This window comes from Cuculus canorus, chromosome 29 (genome assembly GCF_017976375.1).
Source record: "Cuculus canorus isolate bCucCan1 chromosome 29, bCucCan1.pri, whole genome shotgun sequence".
Classification (NCBI taxonomy): domain Eukaryota; kingdom Metazoa; phylum Chordata; class Aves; order Cuculiformes; family Cuculidae; genus Cuculus; species Cuculus canorus.
In genome coordinates this window covers 3,333,341-3,358,804 of record NC_071429.1, presented here as the reverse complement: position 1 = coordinate 3,358,804, position 25,464 = coordinate 3,333,341, and the positions used below count along the sequence as shown (strand labels likewise).

Genomic DNA, 25,464 nt, shown 5'->3' with positions numbered 1-25,464 from the left:
CATCCCCATGAAAAACTACGAGAAAAACGCAGAGAGCCTCCAGACAAATTGGGGATCCAGGATCCTAATGACCATTTCCCCCCCTTCAACTGCTTGAGCCTACACCCCTCCCAGAGCTGGGGAGGAGATGCAGGGGTCCTGGCTGCCCAGCTGCATCCCAGCCACCGGCCCCGCATCTTGGGGAAGCTTAGCCCGAATCCTGCTGCCCCAGGACCATGTAAACTGCTATCCCACTGCCCAGGACCATGTAAACTGCTATCCCACTGCACAGGAGGACTCTACGCACGGCAGAGCTCGGGGGCTTCATCACTGTTGTCCAGGCAGTCGTTGTCCCCATCACATTTCCAGCGCTCCTGGATGCAGCGGTTGTTCTTGCAGGCGAACTCCCCGGGTTGGCACTGTGGAGGGGGGATGTAGGACGGGTTGGCTGGCAAGGGGAAAGCAAAGGAAAAGGATGATTTTAACCAAGTGGCCAAGACCAGGACAGCAGCGAGGACAGCCCTGTGTTCCCAGGCTGGCAGGATGTCTGCACGACTGCCCAGCAGCTCTGGGAGCACACGCAGATACTCGCACCCATATCTGTCAGCTCCTGAGCACGAAACAAGAAGGCGCCCCCATGATCAACAGGGAGAGACCTTGGCTCAGACTGCATGTAGGGCTGCACCGGCAGAGCTTCACACCTCTCATTTCAGCCGGCGAAGCACAGTCCTGCCCAGGCTCCCAACCCTGAGCCTGGCTCTCCCCGACACCAGCAGCACAGTGAACCTGCCCCAACTGCGTGGGCAGCGTCAACACAGCCACACGGCTTCACCACCATGATTCCACCACCGGTTCCGTGGGCAGGTGGCTGTCCCGCTGCTGTTGTGCACAAGTTGGAACCAGAACCAGTAAACTCAACTCGTTTGCAAGCTCCCACTGGCACAGGGAGCACCCACCTCCCCCGAGCCCTGGGCCAGCCAGGTGAGGTGTCACTACTGATGTGCCAGAGTAGAGCACCAGACCCCGTGTCACCCACCATCCCTTGGGAAAGGAGGTCCCCATGAGGGGTCAGGCCCCACGGCAGCCTACCCTGGCAGGTGACGGAGTCCGGCCCCAGGATCTGGTCCTCGGCACAGGCACACTGACGGCCCCGCGGGGTGGCCAGGCACAAGCTGCTGCAGCCGCCGTTGTTTACGCGGCACTTGTTGGAGCCCACTGCGGAGGCAAGGCAGGGTGAGGAGAGAGGAGCTTCCGTGCTCAAGGAACACTGCTGACCCACAGGGAGTCGCTCTCCGGGCTCCACAGGTGGAACCCAGGTGAGCCACAGGTGTCCAATAGGCCACGCAAGACAGTGGTGACCTCTTGGGGTCACAAAGCCTGACTGAATGAGCCAGGAAGCCTGGTGGGCAGAGAGGGGAAGAAGGAGGAAAGGCCAGAAGGGCAGGGAATGAGTGATGGCAGAGTTTACGGATTGACAGGCAGGGTGTATAGGGATGGGCAGTGGCCAAAGGGAACCAAAAAAAGGTGGGGGCTGCTTAGGCAGGGCACTTCCTTCAATCCCAGTCTCATCTCTCTTTCAGCCCTTCCCTCATGTGTAGCGGGTCCCCATGGTGCCTGGCAGAAGTGGTCCCAGCACCTTGCTGCTGCTGCGCATCATACATTCGGATCTCGAAGATGGGCGGGCGCTCGTTCCGGAGCAGGCTCACCACCTTGGAGGCCTGGTCCAGCCGGTAGATGCTGCCACTGCGGTACTCGGTCCAGAAGAGGAAATTGCTGTAGTGGCACAGCCCGAAGGCGTGGTTCAGCTCAGGTCCCTCATACACGATCTACAGGCACAGGGAGGCGAGAGGCTCGTCATTAGCTGGGACGCACGCCTGGGGAAACCCTGCACAGCGGGACAGGGCAAAGGACAGGAGAAAGGGAGAGGAGGGGACAGGCAGGAGGAGAGCATGGCTGCATGCAGCCAGCCAACAACTGAGCAGACCCACAGTGGACCTTGCCAGCCAGGGGCAACCGGTGTCCAAGAACCCATGTGGCCTCCACTTGCCTTCCGCTCAGTGCCATTCAGGTAGACCATCTCGATGCGGTCATAGAAAGCATCCACCCAGTATAGGATCTTAGCTGGGATGTCCAGGCTCAGCCCGTTGGGCCACAGGACGGTCTTAGAGGTGATGAAGATGTTGCGGTTGGAACCATCCATCCAGGCTCTCTCGATCTTGCCCCTCTTGCTGTCCTTGGGATCCTCCTCCCAGTCTGTCCAGTACATCCACCTGCCGCAGAAACCAAGCTGTTAAGAGGCAGACAGGGCTTGGAGCTCACCCCATCGCTGATCTGAAGAGTGACCGGCTTTGCCTCCACCAAACCAGGTGCAAACTCTCCGGCTGCTAGCAGAGCGGCTGACACAAAGCAGCACGGAGGTCTTGCTGTCCTGTGCCTACATCCAGGCCCCAGCCCAACACAACAGCCCGATGGCCCCGACAGCCACGCCAGTGCCACCAAGCCCAGGGTGAAGCTGTTGCTGCCCCACCTGGCCCCACTGTCACAGCTCGGGAGACACTGTGAATTATTTGGAGTCACAGTGGGGCACCTGCGAGCCAACAGAGCTGGGGACCGAACTGTCAGCTCTGCTGGTCCCTGCTGTGGGCAGGAGTGCTCATGCCCTCCCATGAGCCACCCTGGCCTGCCTGGCACCCGCACCCATTGAGGGGGTCCACCACGATGGCACGAGGGTGGGTCATCTTCCCCTCGATCAGCGTCTTCCGTGTCTGCGCAGCCTTTTCCAGTCGAGCCACACTGATGGTCTTCTTGGGGCCGTCATCGGTCCAGTACAGGTTGTTCCCCATCCAGTCCACCGCGATCCCTTCCACATTGTGGATACCTTCAGGGAAAAGCAGAAGCGGGTGCTGATCACCAGGGCTGCGCAGCAGCAGGAAGACAAGAAGTGGAAGCAACAGCCCCGTATGATTCACAATAAGTTTGGCACCATCCAATCCCAACTAAAATGGATTGGGAATGACCGGCTCCAGTGCCAGCAGCTCCTTCAGAGGTACCACAGCCACAGGGAGCCTGAGATGGAAAAGTGGAATTCAGGAATGTCCTTGTCTGGTTTGCCCCAAGGCAATGCAAACGTACTTGGCTGGCAGCATGGGGATGGATTGGCCACCGGGCTGAGCCCCAGGGAGTCTGCCTGACTGGGGTGGTACAGCTTGGACAGGAGAGGGACATCCAGGGACAAGGTCCCTTCTCCTGCCTCTGCTGGAGTGCTAGCTCTGTACCTGTCTCTCAGCAGCAGCCTACAGATAAACCCAAATGGGAGCTTCAAACCTCAGTTTTAAGGGTCAAAAATGCAAAGGAAAGGACAAAAGCACTGCCATTATGCAAGGAAACGTGCTGATGGCCACTGCTGCCAGGGGCTGACGGCACTGGGGAAGGACAGGCTGTGCCCCGTGGTCACACACCGTCCTTCAGGATGGTCTCTCGCTCTGTGCCATCAATCTTCTGGCGCCCGATGAGGTAGCTGGTGGTGTCGGCGAAGTAGATGAAGCCGGTCTCAGCATGGAAGTCCAACGCTCGGGGGTTCATGAGGTTCTCAATGGGGATCATGTGCTCATCCGGCACCTTAGCTCCCATGTCCATCCCACGGATGATGCCTGGACGCCCCTTCCCATACACCAGGAACAGCTCATGCTCAGGTTCTGCAGAGAGATGGGCAGAATCATTGCCATCAGCCAGGCCAGGACAGCACTGGGGGTTGGGAGAGTAACGCACGTGGCACCCGGGCTTCTGCGGGGCTGGAGCCGTGACATACGGGTGAGGAGGAGATGCAATCCCACCTCTGCACCCTGCAGGTCTGCAGGGACCACAGAGCCCGGCAAGCAGCCCACAGCTCAGGCTGGGAAGGAAAGGGGTCTTTGCAATGGGGAAGGAAGGAACTGAAAAGCTCTGCTTGCCCCTGGTCCTGCGTGCTCCAAATCATCCGGCACAAGCACCCAGGCCTGTGACCCTGGCCCCTCACTGACAGCAGAGGCCACAGCTCCTTCACCCTCCAGCTCTCGGGGAGGACCAGGACTCACTTTTGCAGGATTTCCCATCGCTGCCCAGGCTGAACCCAGAGCGGCACCGGCAGGTCCGTGTCTTGTGGCTGTTCCCAAGGAGGCAGATATCCGAGCAGCCTCCCGGCTTGCCAAACTGATCTGGTTCACAGGCGTGGCTCCTCACTGCAACAGAGAACATGAGATCCAGCAGCCAGAGGCAACCAGAGCAGCACAGAGGTGTCCATGCTGGCCAGAAAGCACAGGCAGGCAGGGGACACGAGTCTGCAGCCACAGGGATGCGGAGACAGCCTCACGGGCGCTGCTGGCCCAGCCATAGCTTTAGGGCAGCCCTTTCCCCAGAACTCCCAGCCCATCAGCCAGGGGCTGAGCATTGCACAGGACGGACAACGCAGATAGAGAATCATAGAATGCTTTGGGTTAGAAGGGATCTTTACAGGTCACCCAGGCCAAATCCTCTGCAGTAGAAGGGACATCTTGAACCAGATCAGGCTGCTCAGAGCCCCATCCAACATGACCTTGAATGTTTCCAAGCATGGGGCCTCCACTACCCCCTAAGCAACTTATTCCAGTGTTTCTCCCCCTCCATGATGGTGGTGGGACAGGAAAGGACCTGCCCAGGACGCAGGGTTGCTGCAGAGCAGAAAGCAGCAGAGCGTGTCCCAGCACATGGCCACAGCCACTGGGCCACGCGGCCTCTGTGCGGCCAGTCCATCCCTCATGGACCCTGTCGAGAGCGGGGCTGCACCGCTGCACCGCACACAGCGCTGTCAGGATGAGCCCCAGCGTGGGGACAGGCAGCGCCAGCCTAGAGACCTCCTTAATCACACTCCTTCACCGCTCGGAAATCTCCTGATTAGTTTTATATTCTGGAAAATGCCAAGCAGGCTGCAGACGCTAAGAGGATTTTAAGAGAGTAAATTGATTAACTGCAGGAAGGTGCTGGGGGTGGAGCAGGCAGAGATGCAGCTCCAAAGCCTTTCAACTCCCTTCAAATCCCTTGGTGCCTGGGAGCCCGCAGACCCGATCGAAGGGAAACATGCCAGCAGTGGGGACAGAGACCGTGTAGGCACCACGAAAAGGAGCCATTAATATTTTAAGATGCTGCATCTGCCCCAATGTCCCTGTGCTCTCCAGCGAGACACAATCAATCAGCCACACGGCGCAGCTGCCTGGCCTGCAGGGACGGCTGCCACATCGCTGGCAAGAGGAGACGGAGCAATAGCGGTGGCCACGGGTGCACCAGGGTGCACAGCAGACCAGGGAGAGGCTGGCCCCACCGCTGCCTGGGGAGCAAGAACGCCATGCAAGGCTCTGGCCAAGGGGTGCTGGCAGTAGGCTGGCAGTTCCACGAGTCCCTACAGATCGCAACAGGGCAGCTGGCTTTTCCATCCCTGTCCCTATCCAAGCACACGAAGCTCACGGGTGAGGAGGGTTGCAGGTGTTTGGTCAGGGCCAGGTCCAGGCCCAGCAGGGTTCTTTGGGGCTGCAGGGTGCTACCAACAGAAGGTCCTGGGCAAGTGAACCTGTCCTGGGTGCCTGGCCCCAGTAAGAGAAGGAATTCATCTGGAGTCCTGTGTCCAGTTCTGGAATCCTCAACATAAGAAGATGGAACTGTTGGAATGAGTCCAGAGGAGGCTACAAAGATGATCTGAGGGCTGGAGCACTTCCTATAGAAGGACAGGCTGAGAGAGTTGGGCTTGTTCAGCCTGGAGAAGAGAAGGTCATCTTATAGTGACCTCCCAGTACCTTGAAACGGGCTACAGGAAAGCTGTGGAGGGACTGTTCATAAAGGCTTGTGGTGATAAGACAAGGGTGAATGGGTATAAACTGGAGAGGGGCAGATTTAGGCTTGATTTAAGGAAGAATTTCTTCCCCATGAGAGTGGTGAGGCCCTGGAAGGGGTTGCCCAGGGAAGCTGTGGCTGCCCCATCCCTGGAGGTGTTCAAGGCCAGGTTGGATGGGCCTTGGGCAGCCTGATCCAGTGGGATGTCCCTGCCCACGGCAGAGGGGTTGGAACTGGATGATCTTTAAGGTCTCTTCCAACCTTAACTATTCTCAGATTCTATGATTCTATGAATTCAGAAGGTGCAGCCCGTCCCCATCACCACCCAGCCTTTAGGGTTGAAGAAGGGGCTTCTCCCCGCCCGGGGTCCCACCTGTTGGCTGACGTCGTTGGTGGTAGATGTGCAGTGCACCACCCTTGTCCACCCGTGTCACCACCTGGTACTCAGTGCTGTTGAAGCGGTTGACCCGGATGACGCTGGTTTTCTGCTGGGCATTGGCGTTGTCAGAGTTGGTGGCGTAGAGGTAGTTCTCAAAGACAGTCAGCCCGTAGAGGTGTTCAATCTGGAAGGTACCGTGCAGTGTCCATGAAGAGTTTAGGAGGAGACATGAGAACCGTGGCCCCCGAGGCATGCAGAGCCCCTGATCCCAGATCTTGCCCCCACTGCATTTAGGGTTTAAGCACTTGGCAGGTGCTGCAGGACCGGATGGTGCTCAGCAGCTCATGCCTCTTCTTTGCCAGACCAGCACAGCCCAGCCTGGACCAGTACTCCTAGCAGGCTGCACTCTACCATACGGTCACCCCAGCCTCCCTCTGGCTTCACTCACCAGGATGCCCTGGATGATGGTGTGCCTGTTCTTGCCTTCATAGTCCACCACTTCAATGTAGTCCAGGTAAGCATCTGCCCAGTAGACCAGACGGTTCACCAAGTCCAAGGTGATGCCGTGGGGGAAGACAATCTTGCTGTCCACCAGCTTGGTACGGTTCTGCCCATCCATGTCACAGCGCTCCACCTTGGGGATCTGCCCGTAGTCGGTGAAGAACACTTTGCTGCGTGAGAAGGGCAAGCACGGGAGCTCAGACCCTGGATGTCACGTTTGACCCAGAGAGGGGGAGAAGGCAGACAGATGGACGGCACACACTTGCGCCTGCAGGCACGGGCTTGTCCCCGCTGGCATGGGGTGGCCAGGGCACCAGCCAAGCAGAAGCTCAGGCTGCTCTGACCCAACCCATATGGACCAAACCTTCATCTCTTCCCAAACTGGTACCAGTGGGCTGCTCAAAACATTGTTGCCACAGTGACCCTATGGCACGCGGCCCTGCTCTCAGCCAAGGGGCAGAAAATGCCGCAGTGCACTCAGCACTAAAGCTCAGAGGGGCTCTTGCAGGCAGGCCGGTCGCTTCTCCAGCAGCATCCCACCCTTCCCACCAGCCAGCAGCCAGCTGGACCCTCCTGGCTCACTCCCCAAACCTACGGTGCAGTCCCGGCAGCATGGCTCAGCCCTCCCACCCCAGCAAGACCCTCACCCCATCGCTGGGTCCAGTGCAATCCCCTTGGGGTTGTACAGCTCCAGGTCCAGCAGCGTGACACAGGTGACTCCGTTCTTGTTGCAGACAAAGATCCTGTCATCGATGTCATCCACGAAGTAGAAGTTGCCCGTGAGCCAGTCGATAGCCATCTGCTCCACATCTGGAACGTGGGAGAGAGGCAATGGAGAGGTCAGGCAGGGAGCAGGAAGCTAGAAGCCCCATGTGTGGCTGTGCCCATCGGTCTCTGACCGCTTCCCACCACCAGGTATCTCAAGCACAAGTGTCACTGCGTGAGCCTCGATGGAGCTGTGAGCTGCACCACACCAGGGACCAAGACCTGACCATCCCACATGGATCAGCACAACAACACATCCTCCTCTCTTCCCACCCTCAGGCAGCTCAGCACAAGTGGCAGTGCTGATGGACACAAGACACACAGCTGGGAAATCATCCCAACGGAACATCAGCCCGAGTAGGGGATGGCTTGGCAAAGAGGGTTGTGGAGCAGGAGGGCTGAGCAGCGCAGAAAGGGAAGAGGCTCAAAGTGCAGGGCTGGGATGGCAAACTTCTGCCAAACCCATGCTCACGGCAGCGCAGGGAGAGACGGCAGCAGCCAGAGCTGCAGGCTGAGCCCCAGGGAGGGATGGCAGAGGCCGAGGCTGCAGGCTGAGCCTCACATGGGTGAGGCAGCGTGGGCAGCGCTAATCCAGAGCTGCAGGGACACCCCAAGCCCTGAAGCAGGTGAGAGATGGCAGCTGGCACGCAGCGTTTAAGTATTTAATTAAACCAGTGAAAGCCTGTTAAATCGGATAAACCCAATGCACCCGAATTCCTTCCTGGCAACCAGGTTGGTGCCCAGCGCGGCTCTGCCCCACTCCCTGCCTCCCAGTCCTGGGCCAAAGGCCAGGGTGAGGGGCTGCAGGCTTCTAGAGGCTCTGCGAGATGCCAAGTGCTCCAGAGGCGTCTCCTTTCGGTTTGTGCCTCTAGACCCCACATCACCCTCACAGTGCCAGCACCGTGGCTCTGCTTCCCAACCTCACGGGCTGGGCAGAGGAGGGAACAGGATGGGACAGGAGGAGCCTTCCAGCCCGACCACCCCAAGGACATCAGGACCCAGACAGCCCCGGAGGAGCAGGGCCAGACGCTGCTGAATTATTAACCAGCGCAGAAGTTCGTGAGTGCAGAGGGAAAACATGAATCAAGCCAGGATGTTTTGCAATGCCCCAACACTCCCCCTGCTCGCAGGATTCAGCCTGATGGTATTGAGCCCTTCCCTGCTGCAGCACCACAGAACGCTGCTGGGTTTTGATGAGATCCAGTTAAAGAGGACCCAGCGGTCTCGGGATGCCCTGTCCAAGCACAGACCCCAACCTTGCCCCAGTCCAGGCCCCCTCGCTCGCTCACAAGCCAGCACTGAGCATTTTGCGTCAAGGCTGTGGCCCAAGGGTAAGGAGGTCCCACCAGAGGTGATGGACACTGGTGGCCAACCACCCTCCCCTCGGGAAGGGTGAGGCTGAGGCTGCACAGCCACCACCCAGCATGATGCATCTCGTAAAAACAAGTGGAAACAGCCAGAGACGAGGAACCAGCATCAATCCAGCCCCACCACAAGCCTGCAAAGGGCTCCTGCCACCCTGCCCAATGTGCCAGAGCCAGCCGTAGGGTCAGGGCAACACCGGGGCTCTGGACCCAGCTAGGATCCCTGCACCCCCGAACCCGGCTCCTGTGCAACAGAGGGTTTCATGCACCATGAAAACCACCTAAAACCACGCACGGGGATGGCGGGGGTCGGTGTGGGGCAGGCAAGGGTCGTGCTCTGCTTTCAAGATGGGTTTGCCTGAACCCACGCCGTCCACCCTGCACCCCCAGCCCCGATTCCCCCAGACAAGGGGAGGGGGCGGCAGAGCCACACGAAGAAACAGCTCCAACAAAAGGGATGGACAAGAATTCCCCAAAAAAGCAGGTCTTGGCTGGCGCCTGCGCGGCTGAGTCAGAGTCACAGGACCAGGGGAGCGATCCAAGCTGGGCAGATGGGGAGCACTGGGCAGGACGGTGCGGAGGCCCTTGACCCCGAGCAGGGGCGCTGATCCCCCCCACCACAGGCTGTGCCTTTTCCTCGCTGCCTTCCTCCCGCAGCGGCCCAGACATGGCCACTCCATCACCAGTGCTTGCCTGTACCATCGTCCTCCCTTCCCACCGCTCTCCCCCGAATTCCCACCGCTCTCCCCCGAAGCTCCTGGCATCACCAAACCGCTGCCACCTCAACCTGCCGGCCGCATCCCGCTGAGCTGCGTCCCACCCATCCAGCAGGGAGGAAGTTCACCAACATGGCACTTGGGAGGTGAAACAGGAATCAGAAGGGAAAAGAGCCAAAACAAGCCATAGGTTCCCAGCCGCTCGGTTCCTGGGGCCCACAGCTCCCCTCATGCTGGATCTGCGGTGTTTGCCTCTCCTAGGCGAGGGTCCCGGTGCTCCCAGGGTCTCCCGGCCGGGCCCCAGCCCCAAGCAGGGCAGCGCGGGGCCAAGGAGCTGCAGTGACGCAAGCACTTGCTCTTCTCCCCGGCTGTATTTTTGCAGCTGGAAAGCATTACCCTCCTCAAAGGCTTTTGTTTTTCAGCTCGTTCCTTCTCTCTTTGCTCACCATCCTTCTCCCTCCTTTGCAGGAAACAGTTTTATTATTATTATTATTATTATTACTATTATTATTATTATTATTATTTTCAGCATTTTCTTTTAGCCTCGGCTAAACCTGGATTTCCTCTTGGACTTTCAGTGGAAGCTAATTTAGCAAATGTCTATTTATACCCCCTCGTGTTAGCCCGCACAGAGCTCTCCCCCAGTCACCACTGGGTTTGGAAGAGGGGAGGAGGAAGGGATGCAACTGCGTGTACCCCGGCAGAGAGCTCCGGGAAGCACTGCCACAGCCACCCATGACCAGCAAGACATCCACAAGGACCCAGCCTAGGAGCTCCTGCAGGGACCAGCCTGTTCCTGGGCACAAGAGGGTCTGGTGAACAACTTTCAGGGAAGGCAGAAGCCAGGGAAGTGCTCATTCCTCCCAGCTGTGGAAGGGGCTGCTTGGTGGGTGCATCCCTCCCACCATATCTCCATCCCAGAGTCAAGTCCTCCTCCTTGCTCAACCATCGCTGGGCGTTGCAGGCAATTGCAACACACAAAACTCATTTCCCAAGATTGATTTATTTGCTAGTGTTTGAAAATTAGCTTGTGGGGGCAGAGAACAGGGAATGTCAACTGTAAAGGCTCTTCCTGGAAGACGCTAACCAATCTCACCAGGCCAATGAGCTGTGGTCCGTGCCAGCCAGCCTGGCTCAGAGGCGCTGGCTGGGAACGCCGCTAGTTGAAGCCTTCCTTGTGGGGAGAGGGTGGATAAAAGGGAGGACAGGAGGGAGAGAGGACACCAAGAAGTTCATCACGCAAATGGCACATTGCTCAACAAGGGCTGGCAACTTCAGCAAACTCCGAAACCCACCCCGCACAGATGTTTCCTGGTTTCACGCTCAACCAAGTGATCTTACTCAAGCTTTTGCTGAGGTCCCTGCCACGAAATAATCTTTGTCAAATCGTGCCTGGATTTTCCCTTTTCCTTCTCATGGTCACCAGTGGAAGAAGCTACAGCAGCCTCTGGGGTCAGAGGAGAAGGCTCCCACATGTCCCTTCCAGCCTAGACTCCTCCAGCACTGGATCAAGATCTGTCATGGCACAACTAGGGCAAAGCCATTGGCCTAAGATGCAGCAGAAGCATTCAGCTTCAGAAGTTCTTGGTCCTGCCAACTCTTAAAGTCTTCCCAGGCACTCTCAGCAACAATCTCTCCCCTTTACAGTTCCAACTTCATCCTGTGCTTCGTGGGGCTGGTAGCACCTTGTCCCATGCAAAGAGCTCCTTGACCCAAGTGGGTCATCAGCGCCGTGGCCATCCACAGGAGCTCCAGCCTGGGTTCTCCCTCCCTTCACCCAAGCCACGGAGCATCTGATTTACCCCACGACCAGTCAAGCACCGCAAGGCTGTGGGTTTTTTGGGGAACGAGCTTTGCTGACCCAGCACATAACTTTCTTCTGCATGAATCAGTTGTTGTGCAGTCTGCAAATACATCAATTGTGGCCTGACACAAGGAGGAAGGAAACGCGCAATCTTCTCTCAGACTAAAACATGGATTTCGACACCGTTCTAAAACAGCTGCAATTCAGATGCCTGCAGCTCAGCAGCTCACCCTGCCTCTTGCACGGTTGAGCACGGAAGAAGAGAAACCACCTACACTGGTGAAGGGGCAAAGAATTTGGAAATCGGTGCTCCGCGCTGCAGCCGTCTGGAAAAAAAAATCCCACTCACTCCTCCATTACTCCTGAAGGGAGCACTCCCCGTGGAGTAGGGCAGGACAGGTACACTGGTCAGGAGAGGTCCAAGCCCTCGCCCTGCTGGGGACCCTCCTTGCAAGAATCATCTTTGAAGCAGCTGAAAGCACCACCGCTTCCCAACACCATGCGCAGAGCTTTGTCACCAAAGATCCTTGCTCCTCACCTGGCTGAGGCGTATTTCCACCCTTGCCACAGCACAGGGGGTAGATTAAAGAGTTGGACCGACATTTGCACATTGTTTTTAAACAAAGAATATTTATGTCCAAGTATATCTACTAAGAACAACCCCTTTTTTGAAAAAAAAAAAACACCACCAGCCCCAGCACTGATCCAGTGCCTACGGCATCTGGGCTGCAGTGACAGCCCCATAAAACCACAGCCCTCAGCCCACGCAAGCACCGCACCAGAATTGCCCGTCCATGCCACACTGGAAGCAGAGGAACTGCCCCGAGAGCATCCTCGCAGGGCAGCTGGCGCCGTGTCCTCCTGCTCCCAGCAAACCCACGCCAGCAGAGCCCAAGGGGTGAAGGGGCTGCCTCCAACTTGCCACCCAGAGAGAAGCCGGGGCGGGTGGCTGCACCGCCTGCCCCGCGGCACCGGGCACCGGGCGAGCCAGCGACATGCAGCTCCTGCGGAAAACAGCTTGGAAAAGCTGCCGAATGTTTTGGTTCAAAAACGCCTCCAGAAGAGGAATGGAGGCTCGTCAGGAATGCGGTCCTCAGGGCTTCTCAAATACGTTGGTTTCCTACTTTCCTTTTTATAGGGAATGATCCATTTGATACATTTACATAATACCATAATCTGGAGGAATTTCTGCCTCTTCCCCCTGCAGACATCCTCTGCCCCGGAGAACAAGACCAGCTCTGTAACAGCAGCGCGCCCCATGGATAAACACTGCTCCTGGGGACAATCTTCCGTAATTAGAAGTGTGTTAACAGGACAGGCATGAAGACAAACTCCAGCCCTGCCGGGCGCCGGCCACACAGGCACCCCGCGCCCCTAGAGGGTCCGGCTCCCAGGAACAGACACCTCCTTGTGCGCCGAGCTGCCACCTCCAGCCTGGCTGCCAGCTCCAAGATGTGGAGGAGAGAAGCATGGATGGGACAGACCCCAGCACACACCACCACTGCCACCACCCCGGCTCTGCTTCCTTAGAAAACCAGGCTGAAAAATAAATAAATTTACCCCCCTTCTGTTAGGCTGTTTGGCTCGGAGGAGGAACCGCTGGGTGGAAGCCGGTGGCCGGCATCCAGGATGTCTGACTCCACACTTGGAAGGATCCCTGTGGTCTCTGCGCCCACGCCCACGCAAGCTGAACCCCCCCAGGAGGGAAAGCTGCCCCCCATCCCGAGGCCGCATAGCCCCCCCAGTCATTGGGTGTCGTGGGAGAAACCCGCAGCCCGGTCGGAGCTGGGGACAGGAGGAGCAAATGCCATGGAACGGAGGATGCCACAGCATCCCCAGGGAGCCCCAGGCTGCCCAGACCCCCGGTTCGTGCAGCCCCCATGCCTCAACCCCTGGCGTCCCGGGCTGGGGATGCACTGGGCAGGATTCTGTCACCCTGCACCCCTCCCCATAGCGGCGCTCAGCCCGCAGCATCCCTGCAGGAGCCCGGCTGCAGCTCTGGAGGTGGGAAGAACAGGAATACTGATGGAGCGAGCTCCATCTCAGCTGCATGGAGGGCAGCCAAGGGATCGCTAATTACTCTGCCTTAATGAGGCCGTTCCACGGGCAAAAATATTCAGCAGAGGCTGAGAGAGGGACAGGGAGCTTGGCTTCCTTCTGGATGAGAGGAGAGAGACACAGGCTCGGCGGGAGCCCCAGGAACTGTCACCGGGATGATTTTGGGGGGCGAGGGGCCAGTCTGAGCAGAGACGATCCCGGCCACAACACTGAGAACCTGGCACAAGCAGGGCAGCAGTGCTGCGGGACCGATGCGTGCAGGACAAACACGCTCCTGCCCATTTGGAATCAAAGCCGCCCCTGGGCACAAGAGGATCTCAATTATGCAGGACATGAATTTCACCCTTTTGTCTCCAGCAACATGGGAACGCAGCTCATGCCACGGTCGACACCTCAGGACTGGTGGGGGAAGACGGAGAGGAGCACTCCAGGGGGAGCGACTCTCGCACTGGGGCACTGCACAGGGCTCCCTTTGCCCAGGGATGGCGAAGCAGAGAGAAGCCTTCCCTGCTCGGGCACCGCATCTCTGGGATCAGAGTGGCCACAAGGCAGGGAGACAGCAGCTTGAGCAGCAGATCTGGCCCAGCCTGAGCATCGCAGAGCCATCCCCTCCTGGAATGGGGATGCTGCAACTCCCAAACCACTCAGCAAACCTTGGAAAGGACCAGAAACCACCCCAGCCCAGCTCACCCTGCACTGGAGGGGGGGTGTTCATCCCATTGGGGACTTTATCCCCATCCCACACATGGAGAAACACTGAGGGGTAATTAAAGCCAGGGAGAGCTGCGGAACAGTCCTGAGCGTCTTTGCAGCAGATCTGCCTTCAGGCTGAACAGAGACCAGCAGACACACAGATTAAAATCATCGCAGCCGTCATACTCTCCAACATAGAGAGCCATATGCTGGTGTGAGCACCCTGGCCCCATCCCTCGCTGCTATGAAAATAGTCACAAACAGTTAAAAAGAAAAGAAAAGAATCAGCAGATGAAATTACCAATCATCCTGCTTTGTTGCCAAGTAAGTTCATGTCAGAGCCTCTTTCTTGGCTAGGATGAGGCAGCAAAGAAGAAAAATAGCTTTCCATGCAAAGTGGGGAAAGATATGTACTTGGATTCCACTGCAGAGCAACATCTCCCTGAAATCAATTTGTCCCAAACCCTATAGCTCTTCTGCTCACTGGCAGCAGCGCAGGTCATTACGAGTAACAGGGCTGAAACGGAGTCAATGAAAACAATCTCCTCGATGGGCTTGTTTAGATAGATGCTGTCCGGAAAGGTATTTTAATAACAGCCAGATTGCTATCGTTTAGGGTTTATAACGCGCCTGGAATCAAATGTCCCGATATTTCAAATCCCTTCCTGGGGGCTTGTTTTATAAAAGAAAAAGAAAACAACAAACCTTAAACCAAGAAATAATAAATCAAGGAACCTCCACAGGCTTTTCCCAGCAGCCCTGGCCATGTCCTGCCGAGCAGACAACATTCCTGCCCGCTCTGCCTGGCAGCGCCGGGGCACGACCACCACGGCCCCAGCTCTGTTACCGGGATGTCGGCAAACCCAAAGCCATCGCCCTGTGCTGGGAGGGACCCAAAACTGTGGGGTACCAAAGCTCCTGGGTGGTGGATTTGCAGTGCGAGCACCAGTGACCTCCCAGCACAATAACCGCATCCAGCAAAACAAAACCCAGCACCACAGAGCGGGGTTCTAACGGCACAAAAAGTCACAAGTCAGCTGGGAAAGGGAAAAGAGAAAGAGAAAGAGCTGGAGAAGGGGAGCCACTAGGTTTCAGCTCATGACATATGTTTGCCAGTACATTTTTGTAGCAAAAGCAAGGAATTCCTGCCCTTCCTGAGTGCTGAGCATCACTCGACCACCGTGCACTGGAGCCGAGGCTTTCATGCTGCCACCGCAGCACTCACATAAACGCTGCAGAAGCTCAGAGGCCGTACCCCCACCTCTACGCCCATGCCTGAGGACTCAGGCAGCACCTAAAGGATGGGAGGCAGCACCGGATGGGAGCATCGAGCCACACCAGGACCTGGAAGCAGGGATGGGGTTCTTTTGGTGTGTTGTTTTGCTTTGAAATTCTTTGGAAGCCCAACTCCAAACAAACAAGAACTTTGTCTGGGGAAACACGTGGAGGCTGGAATCTGGTTGAGAAAACCCACAGGATCAGAAAGCCCACGAAGGGCAAGGATTAACTGCAAGCAAGGGTCCGCAGGAGCCTGCCCCATACAGGCAGGATGGGATGGTTCCTCTCCTTTGCATCTGCAAACGAGCTCTGTCCCTTTGGAGCAAATCCTGCTCCGGTCCCCAGCCACCAATGCTCAACTGGTCCAAATAGACGCTGAGAGCCAGCGGAGCTCCAGAGAGCTGCTCTGCCCCTGCACAGGCATGCACCTCCTCGTCCTTGAGAGCAAGCGGACGTGCAGCGCCTGCCAGGATCCTCCCAGTCAGAAACAGTGCTGGATTTTCACATAGAGCAGAGGAGAGACGGAGAGCAGAAAGGGAGGAAGAAGGAGACAAGTTCCCCTTGTTGCAATTCAGCGCTGGCACGAAGGACGAGCCCTCCCCTGCACCGCTCCCGCGCCATCACACGTGTGCTCGCGCCTCATCCCTCTCACAGCACTGAGCCCGGGGAGCTCGGACAGGATCCCAGCAGCCAGGGAGCAGCCCCAAGGGAATCACAGAATAGTTCGGGTTGGAAAGGACCTTAAAGATCATCCAGTTCCACCCTCCTCTGCCATGGGCAGGGACATCCCCCTGGCTCAGGCTGCCCAAGGCCCATCCAACCTGGCCTGGAACCCCTCCAGGGATGGGAAAACCACAACCTCCCTGAGCAACCTGTGCCAGTGCCTCACTGCTCTCATGGTGAAAGAATTCTTCCTTATGTCTAGCCTAAATCTGCCCCTCTCCAGTTTATCCCCGTTCCCCCTCGTCCTATCACCACAAGACTTTATGAATAGTCCCTCCACAGCTTTCCTGGAGCCCCTTCAGGTACTGGAAGGTCACTATAAGATCTCCTCAGAGCCTCCTCTTCTCCAGGATGAACAACCCCAACTCTCGCAGCCTGTCCTCGGACAGGAGGTTCTCCAGCCCTCAGATCATCCTTGGAGCCTCCTCTGGACCTGTTCCAACAGCTCCGTCTCCTTCTTACGTTGAGGATTCCAGAACTGGACACAATCCTCCAGATGAGGTCTCACAGAGAGGAGCAGAGGGGCAGAATCCTCTCCCTCCCTGCTGGCCGCGCTGCTTTGGATGCAGCCCAGGACACGGGTGGTTTCTGGGCTGTGAGCGCACATTGTGGCTCCTGTTGAGCTTCTCATCAATCAGCACCCCAAGTCCTTCTCTTCAGGGCTGCTCTCCATCCCATCATCCCCCATCCTGTACTGAAATCGGGGATTGCCCAGGTGTGGGACCTTGCCCTTGGCCTCATTGAACCTCATGAGGTTCTCTCTGCTCCACTTCTCCAGGCTGTCCAGGTCCCTCTGGGATTGGCTGCCCCCATGCCGGAGAGGTGCCTCGGGCTTCCCACCCACCACAGTCAGCACTGACCGATGGCAGAGAGAAATAATTCAATTCCAGCACGAGGTGTTTTGTGTAAAAGAAATAGATGGAAGACTTCACCAGTCTCTGATTTTTAGAGTGTCGCTGATAAAAAGGCCCGGGGGCAGGGATCCAGCCAGCTCAGATCAATGGAGAAAACCACTGCCTGTGAAAAATGCCCACAGGCAGCACAGAGCTGGAACCAAGGGACAGAGACCATGAAAAAGCACATCGATACTCGAGGCTGCGGACAGAAGAAAGGGTTTAGCAGTGCGAGGAGCCGGGGAAAAGCAAAGCTTTGGAGTACAGCGAGTCTTGGCAAGCTCTGTTAACAGCATCCATTTAACACACCTCCCACAACACAGTGACAGTAATCTCTCTGCGGGAAGGGAGCAGGGACAGAGAGGCAGAGCTGCTGTCGGAGCGGGGTTGTGCCATCCCATCGCCCAGACGCACCCCTGACAGACAGGGGTTTGCTAATTCCCAGCCCTTCAGCATCAGCCTTCCCCCATCAGATGCCAACCCAAGCCCCATTAGCAGCAGGCACCAGGGAAGCCCCACTCCTGCTGTGAGCAGATAATGCCATAAAGAAGCAAATAAAGAGGAAAACCACTAATTGGATTCAGGTCTCTCCAGTGCCCTGACAGACGAAGCGGGTGAGTGACATTATCTTCTCATCACTAACCCAGCATCGGACACAAGGCTGGGGAAACTCATTTCTCCAGCTTGTTTGTGCTCGTGAACAATCCCTGCCCTGCAAAGACATTTCCCTGCATGTCACCAAGCGATGGCAACCCAGGCGAAGCCACACGGCCACGAGTGCAGCCTCACACCTGCTGAGCACAGCACAGAGCTGCACAGCCTGCCAGGAGCACAGGGCAGAACTGAGTAAGGACTGTTCCCTCGGGAAATGGGAATAAAAAGCAACTGGTGCCATGTAGCCAACAAGCCCCGCTCCGGGGCATCTCCTCTGCATCCCATGCTGCCACGAGCAGCACCCGCAGCACCCACCAAGACCATCCCTGCTGCAGTTCATAGAATCATAGAATAGTTTGGGTTGGAAGAGACCTTAAAGATCATCTAGTTCCAAGCCTTCTGCCATGGGCAGGGACATCCCACTGGATCAGGGTGCCCAAGGCCCATCCAACCTGGCCTTGAACACCTCCAGGGATGGGGCAGCCACAACATCCATGGGCAACCCATTCCAGTGTCTCATCACTCTCACAGGGAAGAAATTCTTCCTTATATCAAGCCTAAATCTGCCCCTCTCCAGTTTACACCCGTTCCCCCTCGTCCTATCACCATAAGCTTTTATGAACAGTCCCTCCACAGCTTTCTTGTAGCCCCTTTGAGGTACTGGAAGGTCACTATAAGATCTCCTCCGAACCTTTTCTTCTCTAGGCTGAACAACCCCAAGTCTCTCAGCCTGTCCTCATAGGGAAGGTGTTCCCTGCCACCATCCCCAAGGCAGGGCAGATGCTCAGAGCCCACTCTCCCTGGGCAGGAGGAAGATCTGCCAGGAGACCACAGGAGCTGTGTTCTGCTCCTACTGAGGCATGTTGGATTGTTAGTGCCACCACAGTGTTCCCAGACAGCATCTGGCCTGGCAGCAGGGACCCACCAGGACATAGTCTATAGGCAGGAGGCCGATGGCTCAACCACACCACAAGCCCACGTCTCGGGGCTGAAAATCAGAGCCCAAGCATGTTAAGGTTCTCCCAAACTTGAGGCCATTTCACGCTTGCACACTGGAGAAGAGACCCTGCCACAGCCCCTCTGCAAGGAGACGCCACCCAACCACAGCAGAGACCACACGCAGGAGCTGCGGGTCCCTCCTTCCCTGCACACGGGAACATTCCCCTCATCCCGGGTAAAGGGCAGGTGCTTTCTCATCCAGGTCAGCTTCCCATCCAGAGCTATCGCAATCGATAAGGAGGTCAAGCAAAGCAAGGCACCTTTTCTTGTTTGGCCTTGAACACGCTCTTAGCACGAGCTCCCTTCCTCTCCTGACCACAATTAAAGGGTCATGTCTCAGATTAACTTTGCCAAGCTGGAGGAACCCAAACTGCCCCAAAAGCCTGCCAGGTCATCGGTCTTGTCTGGGGATGGCAGTCAGGCAGCAGGGGCAGCGGTCGGTGCTGCAGATCCCGTTCCAGCACTGACATGTCCCCACCACAGTCAGGTGATCCAAGAGATGGGTCTCCAAACCCCACTGCTGCTGCACCCACAGCCTCACACCGTCCACAACGAGGAGAAGGCACCCCAGGAAGCTCAGAACCCTCCTAGCACGAGGCCCTGGCTGCAGAAAGTCATCCAGGCTGACTTTACCCCGAAACCTCCTACCAGCAATTCCAGCAGTTCCCCTTCCCATGCAGCTCACGGTTCACGCGCCATCCACAAACCACAGCATCCACTGCAACTCTCACTGGTGGGAAATTACAACGGTGAAACCAAGCTTGATGGGAAGGAGAAGTGCATGGCCAGAGCTTTACACGATACTGCTGCCTGCCCCTCCAGTCAGCTATGAGGACACCAGGCTCAGCTTGAGGAAGCCTTAAGAAAGGAACCAGCAGAAACACATAAAAGCAGAAAACTCCTTAAACCATTGGGGAGGGAGCAGAGAGCAGACCTGAGCCCTGTTCTGCTCAATTTCAGACTATTGCCTGCAAGAGCAAAGGGTGAGGCCTCTCCCTAAAAATACACACAGCCCTAAAAATAAAGTACAAGCTTAAACGAACCCTGCTGCGCACACCTTCGGCTGGGCGCAGCGGCTGGAGCCGGCTCCGGGGTGGCAGGGGCCAACGGGTCTCCATCAGCTTCCTGGCACGTGCCCCATGCTCCGGCCAGTTCCCCCTCGGCACCCGGGGCACCGCGACATCGCCCTCAGCAGAGAAGCACCCTCAGCTCCAAGATCCATCCAAGCCCTTTACTCATTTGCAGAGATCCGTTCGTACACGTTCAACCTCATTTGCTAACTTAGCTATTGCTCATCACACAGGTCCTGCGTACCTGCGGAAGAAGGGTATCCCTCCCGCATCAGGCATCGTGCGGACAGAATCCCCCTGGAAGCACCCCTAACTCCAAGAGGCAAAAGACAGTGGGAGGATTTAAGGGCTGCAAAGCCTGATGAAGACACCCTACAAACACCAGATCTTCCCAATCACGTCTTGACTGATTTGGTCTGTGGTTTCAGAGGATTAAGTCAGTGACAGTGCAAAACCAGGAGCAGTTTCCCACACCCTGACTGCACGGCCACCCACCTCTCCTCTCAGGGGACCCCACCAGCCCCACTGCTCCACATTTGGGCCCATGAGAATGCACGGAAAAGGCTCCTCGAAGCCCACAGCTTCTGCCAGGACCCCTCAGCGAGCCGAGATTCTCAGGAGAGCAGGCACGGGCCTGAGCCAAAGAACACTGAAATCCCAGTAGGTAATTCTCCTTCCCATTCCGACTGCTGAACTGGGACCAGCGCGCCCAAACAGGAGACGGAGCTGCAACCGCACTCATTACAGCCAGAGACAAAAGGGAATGAAGCCACCATCCGCCACTCACAGCGCTGACTCACGCAGCCGCCCGATGGGAGGCACTTTTGAGTTGGAATTTTGTTCTCCATCGTTGCTTGGGGTGGGGACCAACGCCTGGTTTGGCCAGGAGAACATAGGCAAAAACCAGAAGAGGAAGCAACGAGAACTGCTGTCCCCAAACCCGCAGCGCAAGTACTGTAACAGCCCCTCGCTGTATCACTTCTTCTCAAACGCACACAAAGAAACCACAAAACTAGCTAGAAATAATGAGAGGGTAGAAAAAGGAAAGCCAAAAGCTACGTTTGTGCTAAAGCCTCGGTGCCCGGCCCCGTGGAAAGTTGCCTCCTGCCAAAATACATCCTTGCTTCACCCATCTCTGGCTGGAGAGGCTCAGGCTGTAGCAGGGAGATAGGGAGAAAGGACTGGGAGCAAGGTCCAAAGGGAGCAGGCACTCACGGTGGAGGCTGAGGGAGATGTTGATGGAGCGCTCTTCCACGAAGCCCTTCAGGTTGGGGATCTTGGCACACTTGAGGACGGTCTGGGAGGCACTGTCGCCCACGTGAACCCAGCACACCGTGTCTTCCACGTAGTTGAAGTCCATGGCCGTGGTCTGCTTGGCGCTGGTAGGGGTGATGTTGGGCACAGGGGCTCCACTCAGGTAGGTGGCCAGGATGTTCTGGGAGTTGGCGATGAGCAGCACAGGAGGACGGTCTACAGGCTCTGGCAGAGAAAGCAAGGGAGAAGGGTGGTCATGGCAGAGCACCCAAAGCCCATGGCTGCAAAGCTGTATCAGTCCAGCCCTTCTGCTCCGTGATAACACGACCACAGCACGCAGCCCAACACACGCGAGAAGGTGGTAGCACAGAACAGTCCTCAGGAAAGAGCACCATGAAGTGAGGTACCCGGAGCAGGGGTACACACATGGCAAGAGGACACAGTTTGTGGAGTTGCCCAGAAGCAAAGCACTTCTCCTGTCAAGGATCTCACCATTCTTTGCTTTGCAGGATCTGTTATCAGGCTGCAAGAGGTACCCTTCAACACAGCTGCACGTGTAGGAGCCCTCTGTGTTGGTGCAGGTCTGGCTGCAGGTCCCATAGATGGTGCATTCATCAAAGTCTGGAAAAGAAGGCAAAACCCCAAGGTCTAGACTAACAAAAGCTCTCCTTAGCTGCCTTAAAAAGGAATGAAGGCTCCCCATCTTCTCCAAGGCTGAGCTGCTGGGGAGAATGTGATCCCCAAGCCGAAGGGGCAGTGATAACAGCCTCCAGCAGAACACCTGGCCAACATCACCATGTAACACCTGCAGGCAGCCCCCAGCTTTCTGCTCCAGCAGCAGGACAATCCCTGCCTCTCAGCTGAGCCTCTTCAAGGCCTCATTACCCACTGCCCCTCCCTCCTGCTCTGCAAAATCTGCGCCTCAATTTCCAGCCTGAATTTCTCTAATCTTCAGCTTCCAAACCCCTGGCTTGCACGCAGCTCTTTCTTCTGCTAGATCAAAGAGCAGTCTCCATCGGAGAGCTCGTGCCCGAGAGGTGCATGTAGAAGCTGATAAAGGACCCTTTCACCTCTGCTCAGATGAATAAAGAGATGGGGCCACTGCAATCTCTCACTTCCAATCTTGTTTGCAGCCATCATATTGATCCAGTCCTCCCTAACCCTCTCCTATTTTCCAGCATGCTCTAAGGCATGGACATCGGAGCACGTCCAAGCCCAGTGATGGCCTCTGACACCATACACAAAGGCAAAGCCTTTTCCATACTCCCTCACAATACTTCTCACTTGGACTTCCAGGAGCTGCATCCACGTAACAGCCCCAGAGCCCCACCCCGCCAGCTCCCGTGTTCCCCTCTGGAAGTCAGAATCTGCTGAGCTCCAGGTCCCTTCAGCCGCAGGGCCAAGCCCCAGCACGGCTGCCAAGACGGTGGCAGTGGCTGCAGCCCAGAAGAGCCACCAGCACCGTGTCGGGGTTACGGTTCTGCCCACCCCGTACTGACCTTTGCAGCTCGTCCTGTCCTCGGCCAGCTGGAAGGAGTTGTTGCAGTAGCAGGCTGGTCCGCTCAGCGTCGGCACGCAGTGGTGCTGGCAGGCCAGGGCCGTACAGTTTGCTAATTGTTCTGAGGAGACAGGGAATATGGAGGAGAGAAAAACATCACCAACGTGCAAGCAGGGACACTCAGGTGAGGGACAGGACGTACTTGGCTCTGAGGTACCCTGGGGGCCATGTATCCCACAGAGACTTTGCGGCGAGCTTATCTGCAGCAGCTTTCCTCTAACCAGGGCAGCAGGGAGCGTGGAGCCCGCTCTGTGCCAGAGAAGCCGTGGGACAGGAGCGGAGAAGCACTCGGGCAAGCAGCCAGTGGCACTGAAGAGCCCAGAGCCCACGTCCGTGCAGGGGCAGCACCATCCCAGTGCCAGAACCAGCATCAGGGCCAGGGTTGGGCAGCACTGGGACAAAGCTGGGATCACGGGTATAAACTGAAGAGGGGCAGATTTAGACTAGACATAAGGAAGAATTTCTTCACCATAAGGGTGACGAGGCACTGGAACAGGTTGCCCAGGGAATTTGTGGCTGTTCCATCCCTGGAGGTGTTCAAGGCCAGGTTGGATGGGGCTTGGAGCTCCTGATCCAGTGGGATATCCCTGCCCGTGGCAGGGGGTTGGAACTAGATGGTCTTTAAGGTCCCTTTCAACCCAAACTACTCTATGATTCTATGATGTGACCGCCTGGCTCACTGCCTTCTGCTGCTTCATTCCCATTAGCGGTTGTAACAAACATCAGCGGGGCAGGAGGAGGCCAGGCTGCCTCCCTCCCTCGATGACCAGCACCAGCTTCCAACTCCATCGAGGTCATTTAGCATGGGGCCTCCTCAGCCTGCTGCAAGGGACGCACGGTCAACCCCTTTGCTGGGGATGGTTTATGATGGGTCTCATTTCCTCCCCTCCACTCTGTTCTTGCCCAACTCGGTCACTTGGGTGCTCACAGGGAGTTGAAATGAGTGCCAGCAAATCTGCTGGTGGAGGGGAAACACAGGCACCAGCCACAAGCCTCTGCAAACCAAAACCATGCAGCCCTTTCCACGTCCCTCTTCGCAGCCGGGGCTGGACAGGGCAGCAGCATCCAGGCGCTGCAAAAACCCTGCCCCTCGCATGTGGAACCATTTAATAAGGCAGGCAGGGCCCGGCTGAGTTGCTAACGAGGTTTATCGGCTTTGACAGTCCCAGCCACTCATTTCAGATTCCCATCTCTCGGCTAAAGCACAGCAGGCACCCAAAAAAAAGACCTCCCCTAGAATGCCAGAAGGGGACAACGTGGGGAAGAGGCTGTAATGGCACTCCCACCCCAGAGATTTAAGCAAGGGAGCGGGGGCTTCACAGCTTCTTGGTTTATCTGTAGAGGGACAGCTCTGTGGGACAAATCTCACCTCTCGCCCGCTGCAGAGCAGAACAGGACCAGGCGATGCTCCAGCAACTGGAGCGTGAAGCTTGGGGTGACAGCTCATCCCCCCAGGTGCAGGGTGGAGGTGGGCAGGGTGTGGGGCTGTAAGGAAATGCCTCCCCAGGGCGGCACCACGAGCAATGTCATCGCTGGAGGGTGGGCAGGGGCGACCTCGGCATCCAACTCAAGTACCGGCAAGAGTTCACGGCCCCAGCGTGCCCAAACCCGTGAGCAGCAACTGCCCCGACACGGGATCTGCCCGCACCCAGCCTTTGCCTCGTGTGCATGGGTCACGTGCTGCCCAGCTGTGAAAAATCAGATCCCTTTCGAGTAATGAGAACTATTAGCAAAATATTAATTATCAGCTTGGGCACAGCTGCAGAAGCTGCCTTGCACTCCTCCCATGGGAGCCCCTGGGGCAGGGTGTCCCACAGCCTGTTCCAGGCAGGAGCCCCTGGCCTCAGGCAGAGGAAGGGCTGGGAGAAAAGCACGAGAAAAGCTTATTTTCTGCTCGCTCAGAGCCTGCAGAGACCCAGTGTGAGGGTCAACCCAGGACACGCGTTCCTGAGCGACTAATCTGCCACCAGCAAACCAGCGCACACTGATTTAGGGAGAGTTTTCCAGCAGGATTAGCAGCCAGAGACAGACCAGGAGGGGGACAAAGCTCCTGAAAATTAGGAAAAAAACATACCAGTATCTCTTATCTGAACCCCAGGCTCCAAGCTTTTAAACCCAGGAGACAATGCAGCTATTTAATGGCCTGCAGGCTCAGGAATGATGGGCATTTCACTTGCAAGCGGCTCTGGCTAATCTCTGGCTCTGCCACCGGCCAGCGCTGAGCTGACTCGGACGGGAGACGGGAGCTGGGGCCGTTAAACAGAACCAATGTGGGGCTCACACCCTGCAGCCAGAAAGCAGGCACAAACCAGGACCTCGTGTTTTTTCCCGTGGTTGGGGAGGAAGGGAGGCAAGAGCAGCATTCTGCATGGGAGCCGTCTCCCCACAGCCCCTCTGTGACTGCCGGACACCTACCCCGGCAGTGCGGCCCCTCATCAGAGCCGTCGAAGCAGTCGTGGAGCCCGTTGCACAGTTTGCTCATGTGGATGCACAGCTCGGTGCCCAGGCAGTTGTGCTCATTGGGTTGGCACCGCGACACCTTGCTCTGCGGACCTGCAAGACAGCAAAGGCAGAGGCATCACCGTGGGGCAAACGTTACAGCTTTTCCCTTCACCCAGAGGAAACACCCAAAACGTCCAAGGAACTCTGGTTTCCCCCCCTGCTGCCGTGGCTTCCAGCAGCGATTGTCAACTCGCCAGACGTGGCCTCACACAGAGAGGCTGCGGGTAAGGCTGTTCAGGTCAGCGTGGGGATTCAAAGAACCTCGTGTTCACCGGGATGTTCATGGGAATGCTTTTGCAGCAGGCGACAGCAGGCGTTCACTGTGCTGGTGTGAACGTGCCCTGATTTCCTCTGCCCAGACACAGGGGAAATCCTCCTCGGTTTGGACTCCCCCCAGAGCAGCACCCACCCAGCAAGGCCACCCCAAATCCTCTCG

The 25,464-nt window shown here is 57.0% G+C and overlaps 1 protein-coding gene across 5 annotated transcripts in view; it reads right to left on the bottom strand.

The window, feature by feature from the left end:
* The window catches only part of LRP1 (LDL receptor related protein 1), an 88,738-nt gene that overhangs the window by 38,660 nt on the left and 24,614 nt on the right, over positions 1-25,464 (bottom strand). For all 5 annotated transcript variants that reach the window (XM_054051258.1, XM_054051257.1, XM_054051259.1 and 2 more), the window contains exons 3-16: positions 24,942-25,079; positions 22,468-22,587; positions 21,461-21,589; positions 20,930-21,193; positions 7,345-7,507; positions 6,645-6,867; positions 6,191-6,380; positions 4,053-4,196; positions 3,438-3,674; positions 2,677-2,857; positions 2,027-2,249; positions 1,616-1,805; positions 1,069-1,194; positions 287-427 (exon numbers count right to left, since the gene is read on the bottom strand). In XM_054051258.1, the coding sequence (XP_053907233.1) occupies positions 287-427; positions 1,069-1,194; positions 1,616-1,805; positions 2,027-2,249; positions 2,677-2,857; positions 3,438-3,674; positions 4,053-4,196; positions 6,191-6,380; positions 6,645-6,867; positions 7,345-7,507; positions 20,930-21,193; positions 21,461-21,589; positions 22,468-22,587; positions 24,942-25,079 (2,469 nt within the window). The remainder of the gene's footprint in view (positions 1-286; positions 428-1,068; positions 1,195-1,615; positions 1,806-2,026; positions 2,250-2,676; positions 2,858-3,437; positions 3,675-4,052; positions 4,197-6,190; positions 6,381-6,644; positions 6,868-7,344; positions 7,508-20,929; positions 21,194-21,460; positions 21,590-22,467; positions 22,588-24,941; positions 25,080-25,464) is intronic.